At 39.0% G+C, this 27,958-nt stretch overlaps 4 protein-coding genes and 2 long non-coding RNA genes across 6 annotated transcripts; 3 read left to right on the forward strand and 3 right to left on the reverse strand.

Annotated features, from left to right (window-relative positions):
• Nucleotides 1–278: 278 nt before the first annotated feature.
• LOC6032224 (U6 snRNA-associated Sm-like protein LSm3) lies at nucleotides 279–808 on the forward strand. The gene is made up of 2 exons (XM_001842811.2): nucleotides 279–431; nucleotides 492–808. The coding sequence occupies exons 1-2, from the start codon at nucleotides 414–416 to the stop codon at nucleotides 777–779; spliced, it is 306 nt and encodes a 101-aa protein (XP_001842863.1). The 5' UTR covers nucleotides 279–413; the 3' UTR covers nucleotides 780–808.
• LOC6032225 (glyoxylate reductase/hydroxypyruvate reductase) lies at nucleotides 801–2,216 on the reverse strand. Its single transcript, XM_038265423.1, has 3 exons — nucleotides 1,845–2,216; nucleotides 1,621–1,788; nucleotides 801–1,557 (listed from the first exon to the last, which is right to left on the reverse strand). Exons 1-3 carry the CDS (start codon nucleotides 2,054–2,056, stop codon nucleotides 828–830), a joined length of 1,110 nt encoding a protein of 369 aa, XP_038121351.1. The 5' UTR covers nucleotides 2,057–2,216; the 3' UTR covers nucleotides 801–827.
• A 2,482-nt stretch (nucleotides 2,217–4,698) lies between these two features.
• On the forward strand, nucleotides 4,699–9,990 carry LOC6032226 (UPF0235 protein C15orf40 homolog). The gene is made up of 2 exons (XM_001842813.2): nucleotides 4,699–5,084; nucleotides 9,315–9,990. The coding sequence occupies exons 1-2, from the start codon at nucleotides 4,808–4,810 to the stop codon at nucleotides 9,509–9,511; spliced, it is 474 nt and encodes a 157-aa protein (XP_001842865.2). The 5' UTR covers nucleotides 4,699–4,807; the 3' UTR covers nucleotides 9,512–9,990.
• Nucleotides 9,565–27,617, reverse strand: LOC6032227 (Golgi-specific brefeldin A-resistance guanine nucleotide exchange factor 1). Its single transcript, XM_038265422.1, has 8 exons — nucleotides 27,339–27,617; nucleotides 25,024–27,210; nucleotides 14,427–16,553; nucleotides 14,273–14,368; nucleotides 13,942–14,211; nucleotides 10,882–10,996; nucleotides 10,138–10,824; nucleotides 9,565–9,981 (listed from the first exon to the last, which is right to left on the reverse strand). The coding sequence occupies exons 1-8, from the start codon at nucleotides 27,438–27,440 to the stop codon at nucleotides 9,935–9,937; spliced, it is 5,631 nt and encodes a 1,876-aa protein (XP_038121350.1). The 5' UTR covers nucleotides 27,441–27,617; the 3' UTR covers nucleotides 9,565–9,934.
• Nucleotides 22,369–22,675, reverse strand: LOC119770473. The gene is made up of 2 exons (XR_005278844.1): nucleotides 22,584–22,675; nucleotides 22,369–22,520 (listed from the first exon to the last, which is right to left on the reverse strand). It is a non-coding gene; the product is annotated as an uncharacterized LOC119770473 (long non-coding RNA).
• On the forward strand, nucleotides 22,419–22,645 carry LOC119770472. The gene is made up of 2 exons (XR_005278843.1): nucleotides 22,419–22,523; nucleotides 22,586–22,645. It is a non-coding gene; the product is annotated as an uncharacterized LOC119770472 (long non-coding RNA).
• Nucleotides 27,618–27,958: the final 341 nt, after the last annotated feature.

Below are 27,958 nucleotides of genomic sequence, written 5' to 3' on the forward strand. Positions count from 1 at the left end.
ATTTCCATTCGAGCCGTTTTTGCTTTTTTCTACAATGTATTCCTTATAAGAGAACTGTCATTTCTACCACTTGAATCCGGTGCTCCGTTACTTTTGTTTTCAAATAAAAAATAATAAAAGAAAAAAAATGACAAACATTAAAATTTAATAACAAAATAAAATTTATTAGCCCTTCATTTTCTGTCAGGATGTCTGCAGAGTATCTGGCAACTCGGCCTCTAAAATTAAAATTTATTTAATAACCATTTTTGACAGTGACAGTTCCGTTTCGAGTTCGAATTTCGAACATGTATTGTCAAACAATAAAATCAAACCAAATCGTTTACGAATAAACAAACGCGCGATTTTGCGATTCAATTTGTTAAAATTTCAATAAGCTAAAAGGAACCGGGTTTTTTCCCTACAGAATAACCATGGCTGAAGAGGAACAGGTATTTTTTTTGCAATAATTGAATGAAACATGTCAATACAAATCTGCTCCGACGATTCAGATGCCCATCATCCCGGTCAAGGAACCGCTCGATCTGATCCGGCTGAGCCTGGACGAGAAAATCTACGTCAAGATGCGCAACGAGCGGGAACTACGCGGTCGGCTGCACGCCTTCGACCAGCATCTGAACATGGTGCTGGGCGACGCGGAGGAAACCGTAACGACGGTCGAGATCGACGAGGAAACGTACGAGGAGGTGTACAAGACGTCGAAGCGAACCATTCCGATGCTGTTTGTGCGGGGAGACGGGGTCATTCTGGTTTCGCCGCCGATGCGGGTTGGAAGTTAGAGTGTTGTCAATAAAAGATGGTTTGAATAGTTGGTGCGTTTATTGGATTTAGATTTCCGAAATCATTTTCACGCCCTTGAGGCCGCTGATTATGTTGCAGGCGGTTATGCGAGACATTTCGGTGCGAGTTTCGACGTCGGCGCTTCCAATGTGAGGCAGCACGACAACGTTGCTCATGTGTAGGAGCGGGTTGTCCAGTGGTAAGGGTTCCGGAGTTGTTACGTCCAGGCCTGCAGCTCTTATTTTGCCGGCTTTCAGGGCATGGATCAGATCGTGCTGGTCGATGATCCCGCCACGGCTGGTGTTGATCAGGATTGTTGACGGTCTCATTCGTGAAAATACCGAATCGTTGAACATATTGGCCGTTTCCGTGTTGTAGGAACACGCCACAATGATGAAATCGCTCGTTTCCACCAGTTCGTCGAAGGGAATCTGACTTACGCCCAATTCCTCAGCGGTCAAACATTTATCGGTTCGAGAGCAGAATTGAATCTGAGCGGGTTTGAAGGGCACCAGTCGTTTCGCAATTTCCTGGCCGATTCGCCCAAAGCCAACGATTCCAACGACGGAATTCTTGATGCTCGTTCCGCACATCCACATGGGTGACCAGCTTTTCCAGCCACCGGTGTGAGCTTCTTTGTTCGCTTCCAACAGTCGTCGAGCCGTGGCCAACAGCAGTGCTATGGTCAGTTCGGCTGTTGCGTCCGTCAGCACTTCCGGTGTGTACCCGACTCGGATTCCTCGCTCGCGACACTGCTTCAAGTCAATGTGGTCAAAGCTAAAATCAAAAATCCGGATTATCTACAACGCAATAGAGCATCTACACTGAAATTGATTTTACCCCACGGATATTGTCCCGATAACCTTCAGACTTGGTCCAGCCTGATCCAGCAGCTCCTTATCGATGCGATCGTTCAACGAGCAGAAGATGGCATCCTTGCCGGCCACGTTCTTCATGAATTCCTCCCTCGGAACGGGAGATGGCTCGTCCCAGATGGTCAGTTCACATCTGCCAACGAAATTACCTCTTATTATAAATACCGAAGTCATATCACAATATCTCACTCTTCTTTGAGCAAATCCAGTCCAATCCGGGCGTAATCGTTCCTTGTAACGTAGACGGTCGGTTTCATCGTGACAAAGTTGAAACAATTCCGTCTAATCTGGAATGACGGCCTGCTAGATGTCGATCCTTGCAAAAAACCGCACCACAACGATGTTGACAATCTTGTTGCTGATAAGCTCAGCAGGCGGCTGCTCTTCAGGATGGTATTCATCGTGCGGGTGCGGGAGCTTTCTCTCTCTGGCGTCGCGACGCAATCCGTGCGTGATTGGTAGGCCGAGCTTATGGCACAAACTGCCCGACGACGTTGGTTTGTTTGGCTTGTTATCTCTTTCAATCCTTATGTAACTTTGGTGCTGAAAAGAAGAGAAAGCGCGATAAGATGAAATGAGAAGGGGCTTGTAGTGAGTGGTGCTGTTTATGGATAGAGTACTTTTTCAAAAGGTCCTATGTGCAAAAACCTCGATCTGAGAAATTTGAAGATAAAGTTTTGGTGCACATTTTTAAATCCCATTTAAACACGCTTGGGTATTTTTCGATTCTGAAAACGCCCAAATGGGTCTGGAGTAATGCTTTTCAAGTGTACATTTCGGCATTATATGAAAGACAAGATGACACTTAGTTCTGACGCAATTTGGTTCATACAACCTGTGAGTGCACATAGAACACGTTGATAGAACAATTTTTGCACATAAGACTTAACGCATTGGACTATATTCATATGGCATTGCGCATAAAACTTTATCAAATAAAATTTAAATCTTGATTTAAAAAAACAACATTTTTGTGATAATAATGTATGTCCAACTCTCTCGCAACGTGTAGGCAACAGCTGACGAAGAGCATGAAATATTTCAATGCTTCCAGCGCGAGAGGAGAGAGAAGCCGTTATTTCCCAATGAGCCTTCTGTCAGATGGGTGGCGGGTAGGATAATTTACGATGCCAAATTAACCAATGCGCCAATGTAAACAATCATTATTGTTTACTTTGGCGCATAGGATAATTTGACATGGTAAATTATCTTATCCGCCTATCGTGCTGTTAGCGCACATACTACATTTTTTAATCTATCGTTTTTTAAAGTTTTCGGTAAAAATATTATTTAACGGTTATAAACAAGTGTTTCGATAGCCCCCCAGCAGCACTGCATGCGCACAACTTTTATTCCAAAGTGGCGGATTATCTGGAGGCGGGCTAGCGCGGATTCCCGGAGATGTACATCATGCGCGAGCGGGACCGCACCGAGGACGCGTATGGGTTGCTGAACGAATATGCCGACGATGGAAGGAATACTATTGCCGACGCCGGCTCTCTGTTTGATCGTTTTTGTGAGGGAAGCAAAACGTTCGTGATCATCTTCAACCGGCGATTAAATAACAGACTGGAACGCAAGAGCGTTATCACCTAACGGGAAGTAGTCTGGTGAGAAGGTTACTGCTAAAGAGGTTGAGACAAAGGTTGGAGAGGAGAAAAGTGCAGCAAAGGACGGGAAAGGTTCGCAGAAGGAACCGGAACCGGAGGATGTTCAAAACCCATAAGATGATGCTGTCCCGAATGAAAAGGCATAGTCTGAGCAAATAGATTCACCATTTTTGACTGTATTTTTCGTAAGGTTATGATTTACAAAATGTATAACTAAATTTATTGACTTTATTTCATGTTGACGCAACATATTGTACATGTGTTGTCGCCATTTTTGCACTGGAAATCTGAAAGAGACCCGTTGGATGTTTCAGCCGGACTTCCGCTTCCGCGATCCTATGAACCAAAACAAAAAACATATTTTATGCTGTTTTATGAGTTGTTTTGGTATGTCATGCTGGGAGTCGTATCCGCCAGATTCGGGAGAGAGAGCTCATTTGTTAAATTTCGCTCTTCTCTTTTGCTGTGTCAGGCATTGAAACATTTCATACTCTCTTACAGCTGACGTCTACACGTTAACCGGATCCTAGACAAACATTATTTTTAAAAAGATATACACTCAACCCCCGGTGGTTGGTCACTTTTTCGTTTGACACTTTTTAGTTTGTACCTCGTTAGTTGGTCAAAGTCAAACTAAAAAGTGACGAACTGTCACTTTTTACACGGCGCTCACACACACTTTCAAAATAAACGTTTGGTAGTGTGTGTGAACTCCGTGTAAAAAGGGTGTCAAACTAAAACGTGACCCCGTTCGTATGACAACAGTTGGTGTCAAACCATCGGGGTTTGAGTGTATGGATATAAAAAAAAATCTATCATTAATTTCTAATTATTCAATAAAATGCGTACATACGTCGTTATTATATTAGCGTATGTGCATAATGATTGAAATATATTTAAAATTGTACATAGGTTGATTTGTTATTGTCTTATGTGCATCATTTTACTGAATGCACATAGGACACTGAGAGGTAAAACGACGTAAATTATTTTGTATAAAAATTTAAGAGAATGCTCATAGGTTATTTTGCATTTCGCAGATATTTTTAAAAATTAAATACTTAGAAGAAATCGGGTTTGAGGATAGTGTAGTTTCGGATATGCAGAACGTCATGCATTGAATAACTCAGTTTGTTTACTTTTGGCGCATAGGACCTTTTGAAAAAGTACTCTAGGATTGTTTTTCAAACTTTATGAAATTTGTTTTTATTTTTTTAAGTTTTAAAATTTAGAAAAAGATTTCTGGATTTTTTTTTGAAAAGGTCCAATAAACCAAATTCCCAGTTTTTATTTTTATGTGTTTTTGAAACCGCCTTGAGTCAGGGGTATTAAAAAATACTCAAAAAGCAAACACTGAAAATCTGGTTTATTGGACCTTTTGAAAAAAAAAAAAAAAAACTCCAGAATTGTTGTTCGAAAATATAAAATTTATCAACCGACAACTAGTGCACCTACCCTTACACCTGAAACTGACGTCGATTCAAGCTCCAACAGCTGACAGCTGACTTGACCGTCAAAATCCGCACAGTCGCAGGCGCATGAATGAATCGCGTTTGTTTGTTTACGGTCGTGCGATTAACGGTGAACGCCGGCAGTAGCAGCAGAACCATGTCCGGTAAATCGAAAGGATCATCGTCCAAGGGAAGTAGCAAAACAGCAAAGGACAAGGGAGTTGCGGCGACGACAGCGGCCGTTGTGCAGGGACCGGTTTTCGTCGAACCCAAGTCTGGAAACGTACTCATCAAAATACTGGCCAAGCCGGGCTCCAAATTCAACGGAATTACCGGCATCGAGGACGAAGGCGTTGGAGTTCAAATTGGTGAGCAGGGTTTGTGATGGAGAAAAACTAAATTTCAAATTTTAAGCCTTAGTTTCAAAATGTTGTAGCAAAAAGTATCCCTAAATACAGTTATGCTATAAGAGTGCATTAAAATAGTAGTTTATGCAACAAGTTGCAAAAAGAGGATTTTTTCAGCACGAGTCGTACATTTATCCAACGAGGTTCACCGAGTTCGATTAATACGAAGAGTGCGGAAAAAATCAAGTTTTGCAACGAGTTCCATACAACATTTTTTGTAATTCCAAAAAACACACACTGAGTGAAATTTTATGTCAAATTTTCATGTATTTTGTCAACAAATCGTTTAAATAAAAAAAAATGTTGAAAAGTGTTACTTTTCGAAACAAGTGCTGAAAAGTCAACTTTTCAGCACCCATTTGAGTGTTGAAAAGTAGAACTTTTCAGCATTTATTTTGAAAAGTGTTGCTATTCGATTCTGTTATTTTTGGTACAGAAAAGTAGGCTATTTCGTCGTTCAAGAATGGAAAAGTAAGTAGTATATGAGTGCAACAAAATAGTAGTTGCAAAAAGAGGATTTTTTCAGCACGAGTCGTACATTTATCCAACGAGGTTCACCGAGTTGGATAAATACGAAGAGTGCGGAAAAAATCAAGTTTTGCAACGAGTTCCGTACAACATTTTTTTGCAATTCAAAAAAACACACACTGAGTGAAATTTTATGTCAAATTTTCATGTATTTTGTCAACAAATCGTTTAAATCAAAAAAATGTTGAAAAGTGTTACTTTTCGAAAAAAGTGCTGAAAAGTCAACTTTTCAGCACCCATTTGAGTGCTGAAAAGTAGAACTTTTCAGCATTTATTTTGAAAAGTGTTGCTATGGGACCATCCATAAACCACGTGGACACTTTTTTGGAAATCTCAACCCCCCCCCCCCCCTTCGTGGACAATTGTCCATACAAAAAAAATCTTTTTTGTATGGACCGTGGACAATCGCCATACCCCCTAAGGTGTCCACGTGGTTTATGGATGGTCCCTATTCGATTCTGTTATTTTTGGTACAGAAAAGTAGGCTATTTCGTCGTTCAAGAATGGAAAAGTAAGTAGTTTCACGACGGAATTACAAAAATAAGTTTTTGACGGGCATTCAGAAGTTTGTTCCGGTGGGCATACCGAGCCCAAATCCCAAAAATGAGCTGGGGTTTTTAATTAGAATTTAAATGGGATTTAACCGCAAACATATTTTTTTTTTAAAGACGACAATAAACAAAAAAAAACTGTATCTTCAGAACGGACTTTCTGATCAATTTAGTGTCTTCGGCAAAGTTTTGGATATTGCTTTAGGATTGCTTAGAAGAAAAAAACAAGTTACGAGCAGTTCTCTACGGAATCGGTCTTTTATCTTTAATTTTAATTTTTGTATTTTTTAATCCGGCTGAAACTTTTTTGGTGCCTTCGGTATGCCCAAAGAAGCCATTTTGCATCATTAGTTTGTCCATATAATTTTCCATACAAATTTGGCAGCTGTTCATACAAAAATGATATGTGAAAATTCAAAAATCTGTATCTTTTGAAGGAATTTTTTGATCGAGTTGGTGTTTTCGGCAAAGTTGTAGGTATGGATATGAACTACACTGAAAAAAAATGCTTTGGTGATTTTTTTTTAACTTTTTGTCACTAAAACTTGATTTGCAAAAAAACACTATTTTTATTTTTTTTTATTTTTTGATATGTTTTAGAGGACATAAAATGCCAACTTTTCAGAAATTTCCAGAACGGGCAAAAAATCTTTGACCGAGTTATAATTTTTTGAATCAATACTGATTTTTTCAAAAAATCGAAATATCGGTCGCAAAATTTTCAACTTCATTTTCGATGTAAAATCGAATTTGCAATCAAAAAGTACTTTAGTGAATTTTGATAAAGTGCACCGTTTTCAAGTTATAGCCATTTTTAGGTAACTTTTTGAAAATAGTCGCAGTTTTCATTTTTAAAATTAGTGCCCATGTTTGCCCACCTTTGAAAAAATATTTTGAAAAGCTGAGAAAATTCTCTATATTTTGCTTTATTGAACTTTGTTGATGCGACCCATAGTTGCTGAGATATTGCTATGCAAAGGCTAAAAAACAGGAAAATTGATGTTTTCTAAGTCTCACCCAAACAGCCCACCATTTTTTAATGTCGATATCTCAGCAACTATAGGTCCGATTTACAATGTTAAAACATGAAACATTCGTGAAATTTTCCAATCTTTTCGAAAAAAATATTTTCAAAAATTTAAAATCAAGACTAACATTTCAAATGGGCGTAATATTGAATGTTTGGCCCGTTTAAAATGTTAGTCTTGATTTTAAATTTTTGAAAATATTTTTTTTGAAAAGATCGGAAAATTTCACGAATGTTTCATGTTTTAACATTGTCGACATTAGAAAATGGTGGGTTGTTTGGGTGAGACTTAGAAAACATCAATTTTCCTGTTTTTTAGCCTTTGCATAGCAATATCTCAGCAACTGTGGGTCGCATCAACAAAGTTCAATAAAGCAAAATATAGAGAATTTTCTCAGCTTTTCAAAAATATTTTTTCAAAGGTGGGCAAACATGGGCACTAATTTTAAAAAATGAAAAACTTCGACTATTTTCAAAAAAGTTACCTAAAAATGGCTATAACTTGAAAACGGTGCACTTTATCAAAAATTCACTAAAGTACTTTTTGATTGCAAATTCGATTTTACATCGAAAAATGAAGTTGAAAAATTTTTGCGACCGATATTTCGATTTTTTGAAAAAATCAGTATTGATTCAAAAAATCATAACTCGGTCATAGATTTTTTGCCCGTTCTGGAAATTTCTGAAAAGTTGGCATTTTATGTCCTCTAAAACATATCAAAAAATAAAAAAAATAAAAATAGTGTTTTTTTTGCAAATCAAGTTTTAGTGACAAAAAGTTAAATAAAAAATCACCAAAATTTTTTTACCCTGTAGCATTTTTTTCAGTGTAGTCCATATCCATACCTACAACTTTGTCGAAGACACCAACTCGATCAAAAAAATCCTTCAAAAGATACAGATTTTTGAATTTTCACATATCATTTTTGTATGGACAGCTGCCAAATTTGTATGGAAAATTTTATGGACAAACTAATGATGCAAAATGGCTTCTTTGGGCATACCGAAGGCACCAAAAAAGTTTCAGCCGGATTAAAAAATACAAAAAAAAAAATCGAATGACCGAAAACTCAGAGAATTGCTCTTACACTAAAAAACACCCATTAATTAGACTTTTCTGCACAAAATATCATTTTTGAAAAATCTCATTTTTGCAACAAATTCAATCTTTAATTTCATGCAAAATTTGCAAAATATCAATGAATTTATGAAACAACTTTTTTAAGCTTTTACGTTTTGTACCGATCTGTGGTCATAAATTTCAAATTACAATTACAAAATTACAAATTCAATATTAGCAAAAATATTAAAACAAAAAAAAAATAGTAGTTTGATTCAAAATGCTTAAAAAGGCATTATATAATTTATTCTGAACAAGTTAACCCTCTACAACCTTACCCCGCCTTTAGACGGGCTTCGATTTAAAAAATCGCCAAAAATCCATTTTTCAACCAATTTTTGATCTGTAAAAAGCATTGGAAAGAAGAAGAAATTATAGAAAATAAATAGGTTAAAAGTTTTACTTGTTTTATGTGACTTTGCCAATGTTTTTAAAAATGTCATTTTTTAGGGTCAACTTTGGCTGTATTTTTTACTAACATTTCTTATATTTTAAGTAAAAAGAAGTATGCAGTAATTTTTGTAGTGTCCCATAGTATGACTCGACGCATTTTTTACAATTTAAATGATAATGTTGCCATTTTATAGCAGAAAATGTGAAAAACAAGCAAAAAATTTAAAAAAGTTACTGTAAAAACATGAAAAAATTACATAGGCAAAATGTAATGATAGTAGATGGTAGAATCGGCCAAATGCTACCAAACTAAACAAGATGCAAATTAAAATACTAAAAATGAAACAAGAAAAACATAAAACAAAAGAAGTTAAGTTTTTCGTAGAACAAAAGTTGCTCAAAATGACCTTCTAAACACGGGAAAAATAAAAAAATTCGAAAACAAATTTTAGCAGTTTTTTTTAAATCTTTTTTTTTACATTGATCGATACATCTTTTTTACTTTCTCATTTTTTTAAGGAAGGGGAACAACATATATTTGTAATGATATAATATATCTCTTTTCACCCCAGCCGCTCCCCCCATCGACGGCGAAGCCAACACCGAGCTGGTCAAGTATCTGGCCAAGCTGCTCGATCTGCGCAAGAGCGACGTCAGCCTGGACCGGGGCTCCAAGTCGCGCCAGAAGACGATCGTGCTGGAGAAGGGGTGCCGCACGCCGGACCAGGTGCTGGAGGTATTTCGAAGGGAGGCGACGCAAAACACGTGAGTATGGGGGTTTTTTTTCTCACAAACACTTTTGTAGGTTTATATATTTTTTTCTTCTAATTACGTGACCCAGTGGGGTGTATAATATTTTCATAATTCTCTTCTAATTGGATATTAAAATAAAATGTGAATATCTTTATCAGTGTGGATGTCTGTGACCAGAACGCCTATTAAAATGTGTGTTTTTTGTGATAACGAAAAAAAAGAAGTCCCTTTTCCTAGCTTTGCCCCCGGTTTAAATAGTCGGTTATTTATGGTTTGTGTTTGTAATACATAGTTAACAACATTTTTTTTTTCACGATAAACAAAATATATAATACAAATAGACGCCGAATCGTTTAAGAAAAGGTTAGTTTAAAAAATCATCTATCATTTCATATCTAAACGCGTTTTGCTTTGCACCAACAATTTGCAAACTGTTTCATCACTCGTCACAATCGTCAGTTTGATTTTCCTGGCCATTTTCCAGTTCTAAAAAAGTAGCAGGTTGTTCCGTTCCCGCGGTTCCAGTGAAAGCGTGCAAAGGAATGTCAAAAGAGAAGAGTGGAGAAAGAACTTTAGATTAGACTGGTTCCGTGAACGCTTCTCGCTTCTTTTTTCATGGTTCACCAAACAACATTTCCGAACCTGGCGGTATCCGGCCGGTGCCAAACTGGAAGTAGTTGGCCGACTGGAATACATTTTGCTGCGGTGCCGACTGCGGCAACTGCTGCTGATCCTGAGCCGACGAGTCGATCTGCAGCGTCAGATTGTACGGATCGTTGATGTAGTCATTGTAGATGTCGGCGCCCTCGGCCGGGTTCGCGTTCGGTTGGACAAAGATCGGGGCGAAACTTTGCGCGATTCCGATGGGGACGTTGTGGAGCGACGGGTACTGGTTCCCGCCAACGAGGTGACTCAGCGGAACTTGGGGGTCGGTTTCTGTCGGCTGGACTTGCTCCGACGGCGGCGGCGACGGTGTCACCGGCAGTTCGATAATGTTGGAGTAGCGGTTGGTGTTGGTGGGACTGTTTTCCAGCGAAAGGGCCTGCTGCGGGGTTACGGGTTGAAGGACCGGACTCACGGGTAACGAAGCAAGTTCCGCTTGGGGAATCAGCACGGGAGCGACCTGCGGCAGTTCCACCGGAGGTGGATTTATTAGGTTGGTGTTGTCGATGAGCAGGTTGGACGTTCCCGTTGGCAGCCGAATGGTGGCCGATGGCTCGGATGACCCCTGCGGAGGCTGAAGGATAATACTTGGCTGGATGTTGACGGCCGGGGCAGGTTCTACTGGCGGTTGTGGTGACGGAACGGGTGCAACTTTGGGTGTTTGAACTGAAAATAAGTTTTTTGTTATCTTCATGTTTTAATTTCATTTCACAAATATCTTACCATCACTCTTAAACAATTCGTCCTTCAGGTTTGGAAGGAAGCCGGAAATTCGCTGCCATGTGACATCCCAGAGGGTCGAGTGGGTCACTCCGTCACTGTTGTGGAACACGCAAACCTTGAAGGAAAAACAAATCTCTGTTACTAAACTCCATTGGACTTGAGGCCGGCTACGAAATTATGAAAAAGTAAAACAAGTTCCAGACATAGTTTCTTGCTAAATTCAAAATTAAAAATCTGCAAAGCTATAAGAATTTACTAATCAAAAAGTTGTTACATTCAAGAATTCAAAAATTAAAAAAGTTAGAAAATTCAAAAGCTAAAAAAACTAAATCAGGAATTTGTAAATCTTTGAGTTAATAAATTCCTCCAAATTCTTGGATTCTAGAAATTCAAAATTCTTAGATTTTAAAGAACTAAAATTAAAAATTCTTTGCTTCTAAACTTTTAAAATTCTTAGATTCACAAATTCTAAAATCCTAAGATCTTATAATTCTAAAATTCATAAATTTAAAAGTTCACAAAATAAAACATTGAAGAATTTTAAAATTCTATGATTTCTAAAAAAAAATTAGAAGTTCTAATATTCTAAAAACTAAAATTTTAAAATTCAAAAAAAAAAATTCTAAGATTTCTGAAATTCTAAAATTTTTGGATTATAAAATTCTTTAATACTTAAATTTTCTAAGATTCTAAAAATTTTAAATTCTTAGATTCTAAAATTCTCAAATTCTTAAATCCAAAAAATTCTAAGATTTGAAAATTCGAAAATTTAGAAGCTCACAAAATATTTTTTCTAAGATTTCTGAAATTTTAAAATACTTGAATTCTAAAATTTTAAAATTTTAAAACTACAGTCATCCCACATATTCGGAACACCCACAAATTTGGAACACTTTTGTGGTAATTTGTCAATAGGAAGCAAAATGCAACTTTTTTGTCGTCCCTCCTATTTTTAGGACCTTTATTTGGACATTCTCTTGCTATTTCACAAGTAAAAATAACACTTTTTGAACAAAAAACCTCATTTCAAGACTATTTTATTCAGGGCAGCAAAACACTGCCTCCAAATTGCCTGTTCCATAATTGTGGGATGTTATTGTGCCTCCCACAATTGTGGAACACCTGAATTTAATTGATATTTTCACAAAAAAAGTTATCAGACCATGTTTAAAACATCACTAAGCTTGAGTTTTATTGGTTTCAGAGTGTGAAGTCTTTTTTTGTAAAAAAATGTACTCCTGGAGAAAAAAAAAGTTTGTTTACATCGTAAGAAAAAAGTGTTCCGAATCTGTGGATTTCAAGGGTCAATGTTTTTCTTTAAAAACTTGATATAAAACGTAAAAATATACAGCAAGTCTATACATCAACCGAAAGATCGCAAGAAAAGCTTTCACATGAAGGAAAAAGCAAATCATTATGTTCAATTATCGATTTTCTATAATTTCTTGAACGTTGGCAGATCTGGAAACTGTTCCGAATATGAGGGATGACTGTATTTGATTTTAAAATTTACGTGATTCTCAAATTATAAAATATTTAGATCCTAAGATTTGGATAATTCTAAAATTCAAATATTTTAAAATTCGCAAAATTTTATCTCCAAAAATTTAAAAACTCTCAGATTTCTAAAAATCATGGATTCTAAACATTTAACATTAAAAATATCTAAAATTTTAAAATTTCAAAAATTTTAAGATTCTTACTATTCTTAAATTTATGGTTTAATTGTTAGATGCAAAAAATCTAGTTAGAAAGTTAGAAATTCAAAAACCATAAAAAACAAATTCTTAAATTTAACGAAGTCAGAAATTTTTAAACCTTAGAATTAATAAATTCCTTTCTTAAATTCTATTTTTTATTCGTTTTAAAATTTACAAGTTCCAAAATGCTAAAATTCTTGGAATCTAGAATTCTAACATTCTTATGTTCTTAGATTCAAATATAAAAAATAAAAATTAATTTGTTTCTAAACTCTTTAAAATCTCAGGTCCAAAAATTTAATTATTAAAATATAAAATCCAAAAAGATTTTAAAATTCTTTAATTCTAAACTTTAAAAGTTCATAAACAAACAAATTAAGAATTTTAAAATTCTTAGATTTCTAAAATTTAAGTACTCTTAAATGCTTAGATATTATTTTTTTAACATTTTTAAATTCTTAGATTCTTAAATACTAAAATTTAAAAATTCTTAGTTTAAAAATTTTTTAAATTATTAGATTCAGAAATCCTAAAATTTTTAAATTCTTAAATTCTCAAATTCAAAAATCTTTTAATTTTATCATTTTAAAATTCGAAAATTTAAAAGTTTCCAAAATAAAAAAACAAAAGATTTTGAAATTCTTAGATTTTTTAAGTGTATGGATTATGAAGTTCTTAAATACTATTTTTTTTTAATTCTTAAATTTTCAAATTCTAGGATTATTGAAAATCTAAAATTTTTGGATTCTAAAATTCTTAGATTTTTAAATATTAAAATTACAAAATTCTTAGATTATAAAATTTAAAAATTCTTTGATTCTAATATCCTAAAATTTTAAAATTCTGGAGATTCACAAATTCTTAAATCCAAAGATTTTATGATTCTAAAATTCAAGTATTTTAATTTTTCGCAAAATTGAATATTCAAAGATTTAAATAATTTTTTTTAATTCTTGGATTCTAAAACATAAAATTGAAAAGATAATTCAAAAAAAATCAAGATTCTAAAATTACAAAATTCTTAGATACTAAAATTTTTAAAAAATACAAAATTTGAATCTAAAAATAAGTGAAAAAATAAGAAAAATAATAAGAGTTCTAAAATTCTAAAAATGTCAAACGCAAATTTTCTGAAATTGCGAATTTTAAAATTCTAGAACTCTAGAACATTAAAACTCAAAAATTTTAAAAATCAAAAAAAAAAATATATTCTAAAATAAAAACTCTAAAATGCTTTAAAAACTGGACGAAATATTTAGTTTCGAAATTGAACAATGATATCGTATCTCTTCCTAATTCTCTGTCAATTCCAAAATTCCCTGACTTTTCCCACCAAAGTGACACACGAAACTCTACTCACCGAATGCATCACCAGCAGCATGTTCTTCAGGCTCTCGAGCACCGCCTCGTACAGCATGTCCGAGCCGATCTTCATGAAGCGCTCAAAGTAGTCCAGTATCTCGAGCCACAGCTCGTTGAAGCCGGCGAGGCCAATCAGCGGGTTCAGGTGGTGCAGAAACACCTTGGACATGATGGTGGCGGTGCGCATGCGGGACTCCTCCAGCAGGCCAAAGTCGGCCGGTTTGGCGGGCTTTTCCGTCAGCAGCTCCGAGAGCAGGGGGAAAAGGACCTGCAAGGTGGATGGTTTGTAGTGGCTTGGGAGTCTTTTTTTGGAATGATGTTTAGATTACCTGCTTGAAGCAACCGGCCCATTCCAGTCCGGTTAGGGTTTGCAGGTCCTGCACTAGAAGCGCACGCTGAAGACAGGTGATAGCGCTGGTTCGAACCTGGAAGGAAGTTGAAGGGGTTAGATGTTTAATTTGAACAGTAGAAAGAGATTCGTACCTGCCGCCGTTGATCGGTGGCCAGACGTGCGATGCCTTGGAGCAGTGGGCACCAGCCCTGCGACCACAGGGCGGAACATTGAGGCAGGGCGCCCCCCTCCTCGGCCCACCAGCGGAAGATTTGGGCGGTGCGGGTGTGTAGCGTGTGCATCAGGTCCAGCAGTTGGATCGAGATGGATTGGTACGCCTCGGGCAGTTCTTCCGAGTCGCTGTCACTGCTGGCGTCGTTTTTGCGGTTCCGATTGCGGGAAGTTTTGCCACTTCGTTGCCTTCGGCGGTTCTCTTTGCCGTCGTTCATGGAGGCTTCCACGAAGGTTCGGATGCAGCGAACACAGCTTTCAAAGTTGTACGGGGTGATATGGGCCACGTTGCGCACGATAAACGCAAGGCTTTCCCAGCACTTGACCAGGGCGAAGGGGGAGTGCTCGAGCAGCTTGCACCGGTACTGGATGGAATGCTTCGGCGAGCTCGACCGGGACGAGACGATGTCGGCGTCCTTGTTCACCAGGATCCAGTTGTCGCCGGTGGGACTGATAAGGGGCGTGCATGAATTTGAAGAGTGTGCACTCTTGATCGCGCTCAGTTCCGAGTCTGAGATGTAGCCACGATCCGGCAGGCCGGAGTCCTCTTCACTGCTGAGTGCTCCGTCGGATTTCGTCCCGGACACGACCGGGGTCTCTTCGTACTCGGGTGGCAGCGCACCAGCTCCGACGCACTCCAAGATGGTGAACACAATGATCCAATCGGACTCGGAGTGAATGTTCTGGGCGCTAGTCTTGAGCAGTTCGTACATTCCAATCGAAATGGGTTTGGAAATGGCCAGAATCACTGCCGGCTTCAGCATCAACAGCATGCGCAAACTCTGCAGGATTGTCGAGCAAATCTCCTCGTTGCGCATCAAATAAATCGCGAGCTTCAACAGGGCAACCGTAGACCGCTGTAGCAGATAGCTGTAATCGCACGATGAAGATCCACTTAACAACAGGTAGAGCTGATCCTGGCAAGGCTTCCAAATGGGAAGCAACCGATCGCGATTCTGAATCAGAACTTTCACCAACAGCTCAAGCAAAAACACAACCGTGTTCTCCGCGTACGGCAACCCAACCGACTTGTGACTCTCCGGAGGTTTGATCATCCCCAGCAAACAATTCACCAGCTCGACCAGCGACTCAAACTGCAAAAACTTAGACTCGTTCACGATTTGCTCGATCTGACACTCCTTGATGCACCGCTTCGACTGCTTGATAATCTCCTGCTCCTCGTACGACGGCTGCCGCTGACTGTCATTGCTCAAGTACGAGTACAACGAGCTCAACAACCCAGCATCCGTCTTCGGAACCAGATTCTGCTCACGCAACAGCGTCACCTTCCCGCCCGGCTCGCAAAAATCTTCCGCCTCCATCAGCGCCTTCGGCAGCAACTTCAATCTAAACAACTGCAACACCACATCCGTAATGTGCTTCCACCCCTCCCGCATACAATCCCCATGGTCATGAATCAACGCAAACACCGTCTTCATCGCCAGCTGGGCCTTGGCGTTCTGCCCAAACAGCACGCTAGCCGTGATCTCGTGCACATCGCTCGGCGGATTCAACAAACTCGTAAACTTGCACAGCGTCAACACCAGCGCGTCAAAGTCCCCGTGCAGACTGTAGTGCGACGCGATCACCGCCGACTTCATAAAACCCCCCGTAGCCTTCTGGTACAGCGGCGAGTTCTCCGGACTACGATCAAAGATAAAGCTCAACGCGGCCAGCGTCGACCCCTGAATAATCCGGAACAACTCCCGATCGTGGTTCGGCCCAAACACGTGATGAAACAGACCGTCCTTGGTCGCGCCGCGTCGCAGCAGCATCTTCCACAAGTAATTCTCCCGCACCAGTCCCGTCTGCTCGGCCGGCATCACAATTTCCTCGTTCTTGATCGCGTTGTACACGTTCGTGAGCATCTCCTGGTCAAAGTCCGAGTTGCCGTTCAGGCCGCGCAGGTTCTTCAGAAAGTCGTCCACCGTCATCGGGACGTTCAGCCGCTTCGCGTTGTAGTTGTGCTGGTCCATGTTCAGCATGATGATGGCGTACGCGAGCCGGAACGCGGCGTCCGTGTTGGCGAACGGTTCGTTGTTGCACGTCTGGAAAAGGAGGAAAAAAGAATGATTTTTTTTTTCGATTTTAAAAGAAGTTTAAGCAAATGAATGATTCCTGTGAGTCGTATACTGCTGTTCTACAAATGATTGTTTATTTTTTTGACTCTCTACAACCCAACCCCGCGCCTCTAGACGGGCTTCGATCTAAAATGTTGCCAAAAATCAATTTTTCAACCAATTTTTGATCTTTAAAGGAGAATTGGAAAGAAAAACTCTTAAAATTTCCAGAAAATTTTAGGGTTGAAAGTGCGACTTGTTTTGTGTGAAAAAAAGGGACTGTAAAACATGAATGGTGTAATAGGTCAAATACAAACAAAAACAAACATAAACTTAACAAGATAAATGCAAGTCAAAATAAAGAAAATAAAACAAGAAAAGTAATGTTTTTTTTGTAAATCTAAAGTTGCTCAAAATGACCCCAAAATAAACACGAGATAAAAAAAAAATTTAGAAAAAAAAAAATGGAAAATTGAAACATTCTTGAAAATCGAAGTCGGCTGGGAAGGCTTGTACGCACTTTTGTGCCGGCCGGAACAAGGCAGAACAATTCCAAGCTCTTAGGGCATCTCCACCCGCGTCAAGCCCACCGCGGTACTTGTGCGAGAGCTAATTTAGGTTCGAGTTCATCCGTGTTCATCCGAATCTAAACAAAACTCAGGTTAGCTCCGGGATCTACCGAGAGCAAATCGTTTAACGGATGGTTTTTTCAAGCAAAACACAGTAATTAGGCCAATGTGAGTTTGTAAACAAAGAGTTTATCCTGCTCACGTCAGTAAATGTTTAGGAGTGATGATTGATTTTTCGGTTTCAATTCTTCGAGTTTGGAGATATTTTCCCTCCTGTGCTGCAAGTTACGCATGAAAAATTACTTTTGACAATCTGGGGTGATGCAGTTTAGGTTTTTAGGTCAGATTGGGGCTGTGTTTGATAAATTTTGGTCAAAGCATTGTCGATCTACTGCCGGACATGCAAGAGACAAATCATTTGTATTGAGTAAAAACCAAAATTCAAGCAAAACATTTTAAATAAGCCAATGCGGATTTGAAAACATGCAATCCTGATCTTAAATTCCTAAATTCTTGAATTATTAAATTACTAAATTCTTAAATTCATAAATTCTTAAATTCCTAAATTCTTAAGCTTTTAAATTCTTAAATTCTTAAAGTCTTAAGTTCTTAAATTCTTAACTTCCCAAATTCTTAAATTCCCAAATTTTAAATTCTTAATGTCTTAAATAAGTGTTTTTGAATGATAGATTTTCGGGATTTTCGTAAATTTGTATTTTAGAATTTCTTAATTTCACAGTTTTAAGCTTTTGGAATTTCGACTTATAATTTCTGAAGTTTTTTTTTAATTGTTGAGCTCTTGAATACATAAATACATTAATATTAAAATTATTATTAAATTCTGCATATTTTTTATTTTGAATTTCCGAATTTTAGATATGTTTTTATTGAGTTTTTCAGTCAGAAAATAGATATTTGTATGATAATTTTCAAGTTTTTGCCTTTCTTACTAAAGAAAGGTATAGTGTTTGCTTTTGGCTCCGACGCCAAATCAAGCTTCGTTCCCAAATCATTTCTCGAGAAATATTCATTCGAAAAATCTGCAAAAAATCATGGACGATCGATTTTCGACGCCCGATCGATTGACAATGACAGAATTCGTCTACCTCCAATATCCGAATTTTGGCGCTTAATTTACTGTAGAGCACGCGTGACGTCCGTGTGTGGTAAAAAGTGCTCAATTTTGTGGTAGGGGTTTCTCAGAGCCCACATTATGGATTTATGCTCTCTTGGGCGCATTTGAAAGGGGATGTGCTGAACCTGAACCAGTTCCATACCAAATTTGAATTTATCCATTTTTTATGGGGACTCGGAGTGTGTTTTCACCAAATCAGGCGGTTTTCAAATGAAAATTCGGTCGAAAATTAAAGTATTGAAATCGTTTATTTGTCCAAAAAATTGCATTTTTCCAGCCCTACATCCTCCCAAATTTTCATCCATGTCGGTAATGTGGTTTTTGATTTACAGCTTGTGGACTAATTCACTGTGAGGGGGAAAAACCCTAAAAAGGTAAAAGCCAATTTTCACCAAATGCCAAAACTATTCCTTTGGCATTTTATCTAATTTTTCTCCACATCATAATCTAGACCATACTCGATGTTCTGAAACAAATTTGACCTCATTTGGATTTACCGTTCAGATTTTAGAAAATTTCCATTTTTGCCTTTCTTACTAAAGAAAGGTATAGTGTTTGCTTTTGGCTCCGACGCCAAATCAAGCTTCGTTCCCAAATCATTTCTCGAGAAATATTCATTCGAAAAATCTGCAAAAAATCATGGACGATCGATTTTCGACGCCTCGTCGACCAAGTTGCCAAGTTGAGCTTCACATGCAGACGCGAGCAATGCTGGCGCGTGATGCTGGCGCGTATAGAGTTTTGATACTAGATTACCCCCTTTTAGTGCAAGTTGCTTTATCGATTGCTCGTTCATAACACATCGCCTATCATTATTTTCTATGCTAAGCTTCAGTTAACGCAAACTAGACGCAAGCAGCTATCTGTTCTGAAGCCTCATGCTCATTCTTTTGCCTTTCTTTTTTGTTTTGCTCATTCTCTGATCGAACTCTGAGCGAACGAATTTCTGGGAAGCGTTCAAGCTTCCTATGTGCCAGTGACAACGCACATCGCGGGTTTGGTTTTCTAGCTTCGGTACTAGCCTTTTTGTGTATTAGTATTTTTGTTCATCGTACCAGCGCACCACGGTGGTTTATTCGGTACGTTTGCGTTTGTCGTAGTGAAGTCCCACCGAGCGCTCAGTCGTTGTATGCTTCCCAATCCCAAAAACGCCTAAATGCTTGCTTATTGAAAGCTCTCAATTTTGCCTAACGCCTAAATGACAGTTTAGTGAATTACAGTAGGCGTTTCAAAGCTTTCAAGAACATTTATGCGGCTTTACCGTTACATCGTTGTTTACAACACGGCAAATTCTCGGGTGTTGAAACACTTTCTGCCAGTTATTTTGTAACCACTTTAACGCATTGGAGCAAGACGGAATTATTTTGTTTTCTCGTTAATTTTTAATATTTTGAAAAGTGCAAAAAACACTCAGAGAATACGAACAATTTAGCAATATGCAGAAAACATTACGAACATCGCAAATTGTGAGCTAATTCTCTGTCTCAAAAACAATGTGTTCTGATTTAAAAAATCGAAAATGCTTGTGTGCGAGCACAGTTTACAACCGGCCATGGCAAATGGGGCAAAAACCAGCGCTTTTCAGTTATATGAAAAAATATGGTTGAGTTTCGAATTGTATTATGAATGGACCATTCTTTATATTGCTATTTCTTTGAAAAAAAAATAAAAAAAAATCAACTGCCGTTAACTTCCTTTTGTAAGAAAGGCTCTATCTCACCCCAGGTGGGATTAAATCGGGTTTTTTCACTCTCGTTTACTTCATTTCGATCCCGTCCATGTGGATCAATTGGACAGCGCACTGGACTCACAATCCAGAGGTTACTGGTTGGTGGCCGACATGTGGGCCGACAGCTATAAAGACAATTTCTTTTTTTTTCATTTCGACCAAAAAACTATATCTGTCCTTTTAATTTCAAAATTCTGCATTTTGAGATTAGGCGGGGATTTTCAATATTATTATATCGAATACAAGATTATTAAAACGTTTATGATTTTCAGTCGCATTCAAAAAGGAAATTTCCAATTCTTCGATTTGTTCATCCAATTTACTCATTTCTTTAATATTCATGAAAATTTGATAATCAAAATAAATGGATCTTCAACCAAAACAAATACAAATAATTCTAAAAATTAGCAACCGGCAGCTCGGGGACTTCTCGAGCACCTATCTTGCCTACTCGACGGATCCCCGATGAACTTTTTCTTCGCTGAATGAACTCGAAGGCTAATTTAGCATTAGCTTTGCTACCCGCGGTGCGAAAGTTGGGGTGCAAACATGTCGGGAGCAAATCGGATGAACTCTTTTAAAAATTTGAAAATTATATTTTATTGATGTAAGCAAACAATTAGGACATATAATGCAATTGGAAGCATGTTCTATCATACTAGAACATAGTTTCATTGATTTTGATCAACAAAACGGCTAAAACTGGAAAATGAATAAATTAGATTCCTGCGGTGGGCTTGATTCAGTAGCCAAATTAGCTCCCAGCGGTGCGGAAACGTGTATTAGCTACGGAGCAAAGCTAAAACTGGGGATCCAACCGATAGGTTTGCCACACAATTAGATCTCTCCGGTGGAGATGCCCTTAGTGAACTGATGATGAAGTACATCTACAACGGATAGCATTGTGCCTGTACTGTTAGAATACAGTACTTGTTCGGTAACTGGGCTGAGAACGTAGCCCAGTCACCGAATGCTGTTCGTTAAGTGTGCTGAACAAAAAAAAAAAAAAAAAACGAGGGGACTACCGATGCATACTATTTTCTTGATGAAATATAAAAATAAAAGCTACTCAAATTTATTTACAATGGTTACTTTTCATATTTCTTTAATTGTGACTTGAAATTACATAAAAGTTTGAAATATTTTTTTTTAATTTATTGAACATGATTTTTGCATCCAATAATCCTTCGGTGATTTCAGTTTGTTTTAGTTTTTTGACGTTTGTCTGCTTTTTAACTAGGCTACGTCCCAGTTATCGAGCGCCCAGTTAAAAAGCAGCCCAGTTACCGAACAACTACTGTAGAGCAATTCTCTACCGAAACCGGAAATGGATTTTATTTGTATTTTTTTATTTGGCTCAAACTTTGTGAGGGCCTTCCCTATGACAAAAGAAGCTATTTTTTGTCATTGGTTCCCCCTTACAAGTCTCCGTACAATTTTGGCAGCTGTCCATACAAAAATGGTACGTAAATATTCGAATATCTGTAACTTTTGAATGAATTTTCTGATCAACACCAAGTCTTCGGCAAAGTTGTAGGTATTGTTGAGGACTATTGAAAAAAAGGTACACGGAAAAAAATAGCCGATTTTAATTTTTTTTCACAAAACCTCAATTTTCCAAAATACGTATTTTTGATTTTCTAGATTTTTTGATATGTTTTAGGGGACAAAAACCAGCAACTTTTGAGCCATAGAGAAAAATGGTCAAAAAATCTGCCGCCGAGTTATGAACTTTTGAAAAAAGGTGATTTTTGGGAAACATCGAAATTTAATGCAAAAACAAATTTGACGTAATTTTTTAATGTAAAATTGAATTTGCAATCGAAAAGTACTTAACAGATTTTTTGATAAAAGGCTCTGTTTTCAAGATATAGCCACCGAAATTTTGATTTTAGCGAAATATTTGCAGTTTTTCGATTTTTAAAAATAGTGACCATGAGTGACCATTTCTGATTTTTTTTTAAAGTTCAGAAAATTTGCTATAAAATTGTCTAAGAGAGATTGAAGATTGGGCCTCTGGTTGCTGAGATACAGCGGCTTAAACATTAAGAAACTCTAAAATTGAAGTTTTCTAAGGCTCACCCAAACAGCCCACCATTTTCTAATGTCGATATCTCAGCAACAAATGGTCCGATTTTCAATATTAAAACATGAAACATTCGTGCAATTTTCCGATCTTTTCGAAAATAATATTTGTTCGGATGAACGTTGAGAAAAACTAAATTTTCTGTAGCAGCTGTCTCCAGCAGCTTTAAAACTAAAAATATATTTTCAGGGTAAGTATATGTACGATTTCAGTTCCTTTCTTCTACTCACTCAAATAGTCTTCCTCCTCACAATAAACCTCCTTCCTTGACCTTCCTACAGTCCTTCTCCTTCGCCAGTTCCTGTTTATTGTTTATATTTTGTTAATTAATCATATTTCTTCTTTTTCAGGTAAACTCACAGCTTATCATCACCGTCCGGAGTGGCGCCAAGTGACGGTACGGTGAACGGTGCTGTTCTTCAATCGTCGTGCGCAGCTGGTAAGTAATTCTTATTAGATTCAACAAAATTTGCACTAATTTCTTCTTCACTCTACTTACAGGTGTGTTTTTTGGATAGGCTTCAAATAAACGTTGATTTTCGGCCCTAACGCACTAAATTACACGACTGTTTAATAATTGTTTCACTGCGAACAGAATCTTCTGCCTGTTCTAGAAAATGGAGAACTTTTTGTGTTTGTTTTGCTTTTCCCTTTCGCGCGCGTTGACAGACTAGATGGAGTCGGCCGATTACACCGCCGACTTTGCACCGCTCGGCAGTGTGGCCATCTCAGCGGTCGTAACAAAAATGAATAAATCCAGACTAACATTTCAAAAGGGCAAAACATTGAATATTACGCCCATTTGCCTTTACGCCCCATTGCTTTTCTATTAAAATGGGAATTGAAAAATGATACTCAACATTCAAATGCGTTTTTCTCAAAAGGCACGGTTTGTACATGACGTTTTTTGAAATGTTGGCGTCGAAATGTCAAAATCGCGCAGCGATTACCAACATTACAAAAAAAAGTGTGGCCGTCATGCCATGTAATGTTGCGCGATTTTGACATTTCGGGCGTGCACCATTCGTAACGCCATCTTCGCTTAAAAATCTGGATACTGAGTTGAGGTTTGCTGAGGATACGGAAAAGTTGGATTATGTAACTGCTTGCAAAAAAGCGATTGTTTCACGTTTGCAGAGCGAGTCGAAAAAAGTCAACAAACCTTGAAATTTTCTTTTTGTCACAAAAAAAAAAATCAAAATAGATAAACTTAAACCGTTTTTTGTATAGCCTTCGACCCACTCCCCTAAAACAGTTGCGTTATATAATAAAAGAACGCTCCCTTTGCCGTTTCAAGCTAAATTAGGTATTAGACTATGACAAGCAAACTAGCAAACTTGCAATTTTCCAGGCTGTCGTTTCTGTAAACAAATGCAGGCATACTGCCAAACTGTCAAAAAGTGCGAGTTTGTTTGTAATAGTCTTATATGTACCCCCTTAAGTACAAGGGAATGGTGGAAAGAGAGGAATCACAAATCCGTATAAATAATTCAAGATTTTTCAGGTGTAAACCGAAAACGCGATCAAAAATTGAAGTGGAAGAATAAGGCTTTTAATTGCTTATTTAATTGTCGGTGTACAGGACGCCGCACTGCTTAACCATTTTCTGACGTCCATTCAATTTTGCAGTCCAAACCCAGTCATTGAATTGAAAAAATAAAATCGTTTTCAAATTTTCTTTTGTTGATTTGTGTGCACCTACGTCGAAGAACAAGATTGTTTACTTTTTGCTCTTTGGTCTGACAGTCTTGGTCTGACAGATTTGGTCTGTCAGATTTATCATGGATTTTGGTCTGGTCTAGGCGAGGGATAGGACACAGCACCTTCCTGCTTAAGTACGCATCATATTTTTTATTCTAAAATCCATTATTTAAACAAATGTAAAATTCTCCAATTCTTATACAGTCGACTCTCTGGCTGTCGATCTTCTCGATATCAATATTGCTCCATCTATCGATGAATTCTTCAGTCCCTTCAATCTGCAATCTGCATACTTCCATTATCTTCATTCCTCGATATTTTCTCTTGCTTGAAGGATCTCTTCCTCGACTGTCCCTTGGATTCTGTTTGCTTTAAAAATCTCTTCCGGTTGTCAATAATTTCATAGCTTGCATAGACATTTTTCATGGCGAAACGAAGCCTTGAAGGGTGTTTGACATTAGTTTGTTTTTGTTTGCTGGACGTTGCCATGATTCTCTCCCATAGCTGGGTACCAAGAAAAACATATTTTCAATCGAGTCTTCATTTTGCATCGTTCTGTAAACTGATGATTCTCTTCCTCGACGGTTCCTTGGATATTGACAACCAGAGAGTCGACTGTAGTTTTAAATTTTTATTTTCTCGCATTTTTTTTTAAATTTATAAATTCCACAATATTAGATTACAGCAAATCAGTTCACTTGGAGATTTTTTTTTGAGTCATATTTTAGGTTAGAGACCCAATTTTCAGAAAAAAATAAATTTTCGTGATTCGATTATACAGATATTAAGGCCAGGACTTTAAATAATCAATAACGGACTGCATTTAAGTTGCTCAATTGAAATCCAAACAATAAAAAAATATTTCAGTTTCTTTTATTTAAAAAAAAAATGTTTGTGATTTTAGAATACACTCAACCCCCGGAGGTTGGTTACTTTTTCGTTTGACATTTTTTAGTTTGGTCAAAGTCAAACTAAAAAGTGAAGAGCTGTCACTTTTTACACGGCGCTCACGCACACTATCAAAACAAACGTTTGATAGTGTGTGTGAACTCTGCGTAAAAGGGGTGTCAAACTAAAACGTGACCCCGTTTGTTTGACAACAGTTGGTGTGAAACCATCGGGGTATGAGTGTAAGCAAATCAAGTATAGAAAAACGTGAATAAATGAAATTTTGACAAGCAAAATCGAGTCTGGATTGTATTACTTTTTTTACAGAAATCAAGCAAAAATTAACTTACATGCCAGTGGTCAGCAAAGTGCTCCATCACGAGAAAGATCAGCGGAGCTTCCCCGGGCAGTCGGAACGTCTCCAAATACAACCGTAGCGCCTGATCGATCGTCAGTCCGGCAAAGTCAAACGACTTGACAAACACTTCCAGAATTTTGCTCTCGACGTTCTTCTTCTTGCTGATGTACTCGCCGATCATCTTCTTGTCCAGGCCGGAGTTTTCCCGTAGAAAGTGCGCCACCTCGAGCGGGTCCAGCACCGGGCTGAGGATGCCGTTTTCCTGGAGGAATTGAATGCCTTTTTCCGGACGTTGGTTGAACAGGTCCGAGCCTTGTGTGAGGAGGCGTTTCTTCTTCTTGATGGCGGCCAGCTCTTCGTGGGATAGGGAAGTTCCGTCGGCGGCACCTTCCTGGCTGACCAGCTGCCGCAGTCGGTCCTCGTTCTGACTAGACTTTAGGTATTTGTTGATGTTTTCGACGACTACGTCACCGTCTTGGTCTCCGGGTGGACTGCCGACGATGGTTTGATCGAGGGAAATGTTTGGATCGAGGATGATTTTGTCGACGCTGGAGTTGTTGCGCGAGTGTCGCATGTAGGTCGTTTTCTCGCCGTTCTTCGCCTGGATGCAGTTCCGTTCGATGGATGCGATGATCGTCAGCAGTGAGTCCATGGACAGGGTGTGCACGCTGTAGATCGAATGCGTCGCCGAGAGGGTGTTCTTGGACATGAGCTTGGTGAGGTCTTCGAACAGGTTCGTGCAGTAGAGGTCGCAGTCGTAGTTGATGTAGAGTTCAGCGGCAAAGCCGGGAATGCGCCACAGTTGTAGGAGGTTGTCGAGGGCGAGTTCGCGCGCTTCGTAGAGGATGCGGGGATTCTCGTTGACGATCAGGTCGGTCAACTTGGTGAGGTAATACTCGAGCTGGAACTTGAGCTGCGAGCGGAGCGATTCAAACATCAAGAAGCATAACTGCAAGTCGGCAGCGAAGATCGAGATGCGCTCGGTGGCTAGCAGCGCAAAAAGGTTCTTGCACAGATCGTCCTTGACGATGGCCAGCAACGAGTCGTACTTGCCGATGCTGTCCGCACCGACCTCGAAGGTGACCGTCAGCAGGGTCAGCCCCATGTGAATCATGACGTCGGTGTTTTGCTTATCGTGTGGATTGCACAGAGATATCAGGAAGCGGAACAGTTCGCGGATGCACGGCAGCCCGTACGGTAAATGGGAAACCGGACCCGGCGTTTCATCCTCCTGCTGGTGAGTGAATCGAACGCCAACTGCGTTCACAAATGATTCCATCGGTGCTTCTTCCAGAAGTTCTGCAACTTGCGGTACTTCTTGAAGGGACTCTGGCTGCGTCTGTTGATGATCTGCCTCTTCTGGGATGGGGTCTGTTTTGGGTTCTTGACTGCTTTTCGGAGTCTGCGAGATGATACCTTGCATGTCTACAATCGGACCTGCCGGAGTCGCAGGAGTAGTGGAAAGGGGTGGTGGTTTCAATCCCTTCGGTGCATTGCTGACCACCGGCGTTGTTGGTTCCGTTTGCTCCAGCGAACCCTCTTCGCTGGCCACTATCTTGGGAGCAGTTACCGCGACTGGTTTAAGCTCGGCACGACTGCTCTTTCGTTTTTTGTTGGATTGATCCATCGAACTGGAACGCATCTTCAGCGATTTCAGATTAAAGTTACCTCCTTCCACAAACTGGGGAAGTCTCATGAACAACAGCAACACGATGTCTTTCAACGCATTTTCAGCCGTCTTACGGACCAGCTCGTTCAGCCGCGGTTCAAAGCACAACCGAAAACAGCTCAAAATAATGTCGCAAATGCTTTCGTTCGACAGCGCACTCCCCTCCGGACTCAACACCAGCGTCCGCAGCACCTGGACGATCTTCATCAGAACGACCCCATCCGAAGTCTGGTCGGTTCCAACGAACCGTGCATGCGTTACGGCATCCGCAATGCTCTCAACCGTGGCCGCCAGCGTCGAATGCGTCGGATCAATCAATCCGTAAGACAAAAATTTGTTCACCGCTGATAAGGCCAGACTGGTCACCGGTCCCGTCGTGTCCTCCGACCGAATCACTTCCAGAAAGGGGTTCAGAAACAATCCAGGCTCGACCAGCCTCAGATCCTCAACCTGCAGCAGCTTTTCCTTCAGTTCGTGGAAGCTCTTTAGAAGCACGTCCTTTTCGTCATCCTGTAAACAAACCATATTGTAGCATTTTTCAAGCTCGTAAACATCAAGAACTGTCTCCAAACATCAAATTTCCAACAAATCAACATAATTATGGTCCAACCAGCGGCCGTGGCCGCCAGCCCCCTTACCTGATAAGAGTTGGAACTCCACCGTGAGCCACGACGCATCGCCGTCGTCAGGGTGGACATCTCGCCCCGGACGACGAAGATTCCATTGCCCGGCGGGGACATTCTGAAGGGCCTGGTTCCGCCACGCACTGCCTCGCTGCGAATTCCGATGGACGAAACAGACGACGACCCTCGAAACTATTTCACTTTTTCGCGTAAATTTTCACTCCGCCATATAAATACCTCCAACTCACAGAATCTAATGACGTTCACTATTTTTTTTTCACTCGCTGCGACTGGCGATGCCAGATCGCAAAAAAGTTTGACAGATGCACGGAAAACAAAACATGGTTATGTGGGTAGGACTGAACAAAATTGTAGGAAAAGTGCGAAAACTGAGCTTGATAGAATTATCATTTTAACTTTACCGTGTGGCTTCTTGGGGTGATGGGTGAAAACGTAACGCGCAACAGTTTTGGATGATCTGCGACTTGGGGCAGGACACTTTTTGATGCATAAATATTTTGCACAAAGAATAATGTTTTTATATTCAATCAGGTCATCGACTTATTTCAGTAAACTTAGATATATCTTTCATCTATCCATTTCAAGTTATCAAACTCTAAGAAGAGAAGAGAACT

Source organism: Culex quinquefasciatus, chromosome 3 (genome assembly GCF_015732765.1).
Source record: "Culex quinquefasciatus strain JHB chromosome 3, VPISU_Cqui_1.0_pri_paternal, whole genome shotgun sequence".
Classification (NCBI taxonomy): domain Eukaryota; kingdom Metazoa; phylum Arthropoda; class Insecta; order Diptera; family Culicidae; genus Culex; species Culex quinquefasciatus.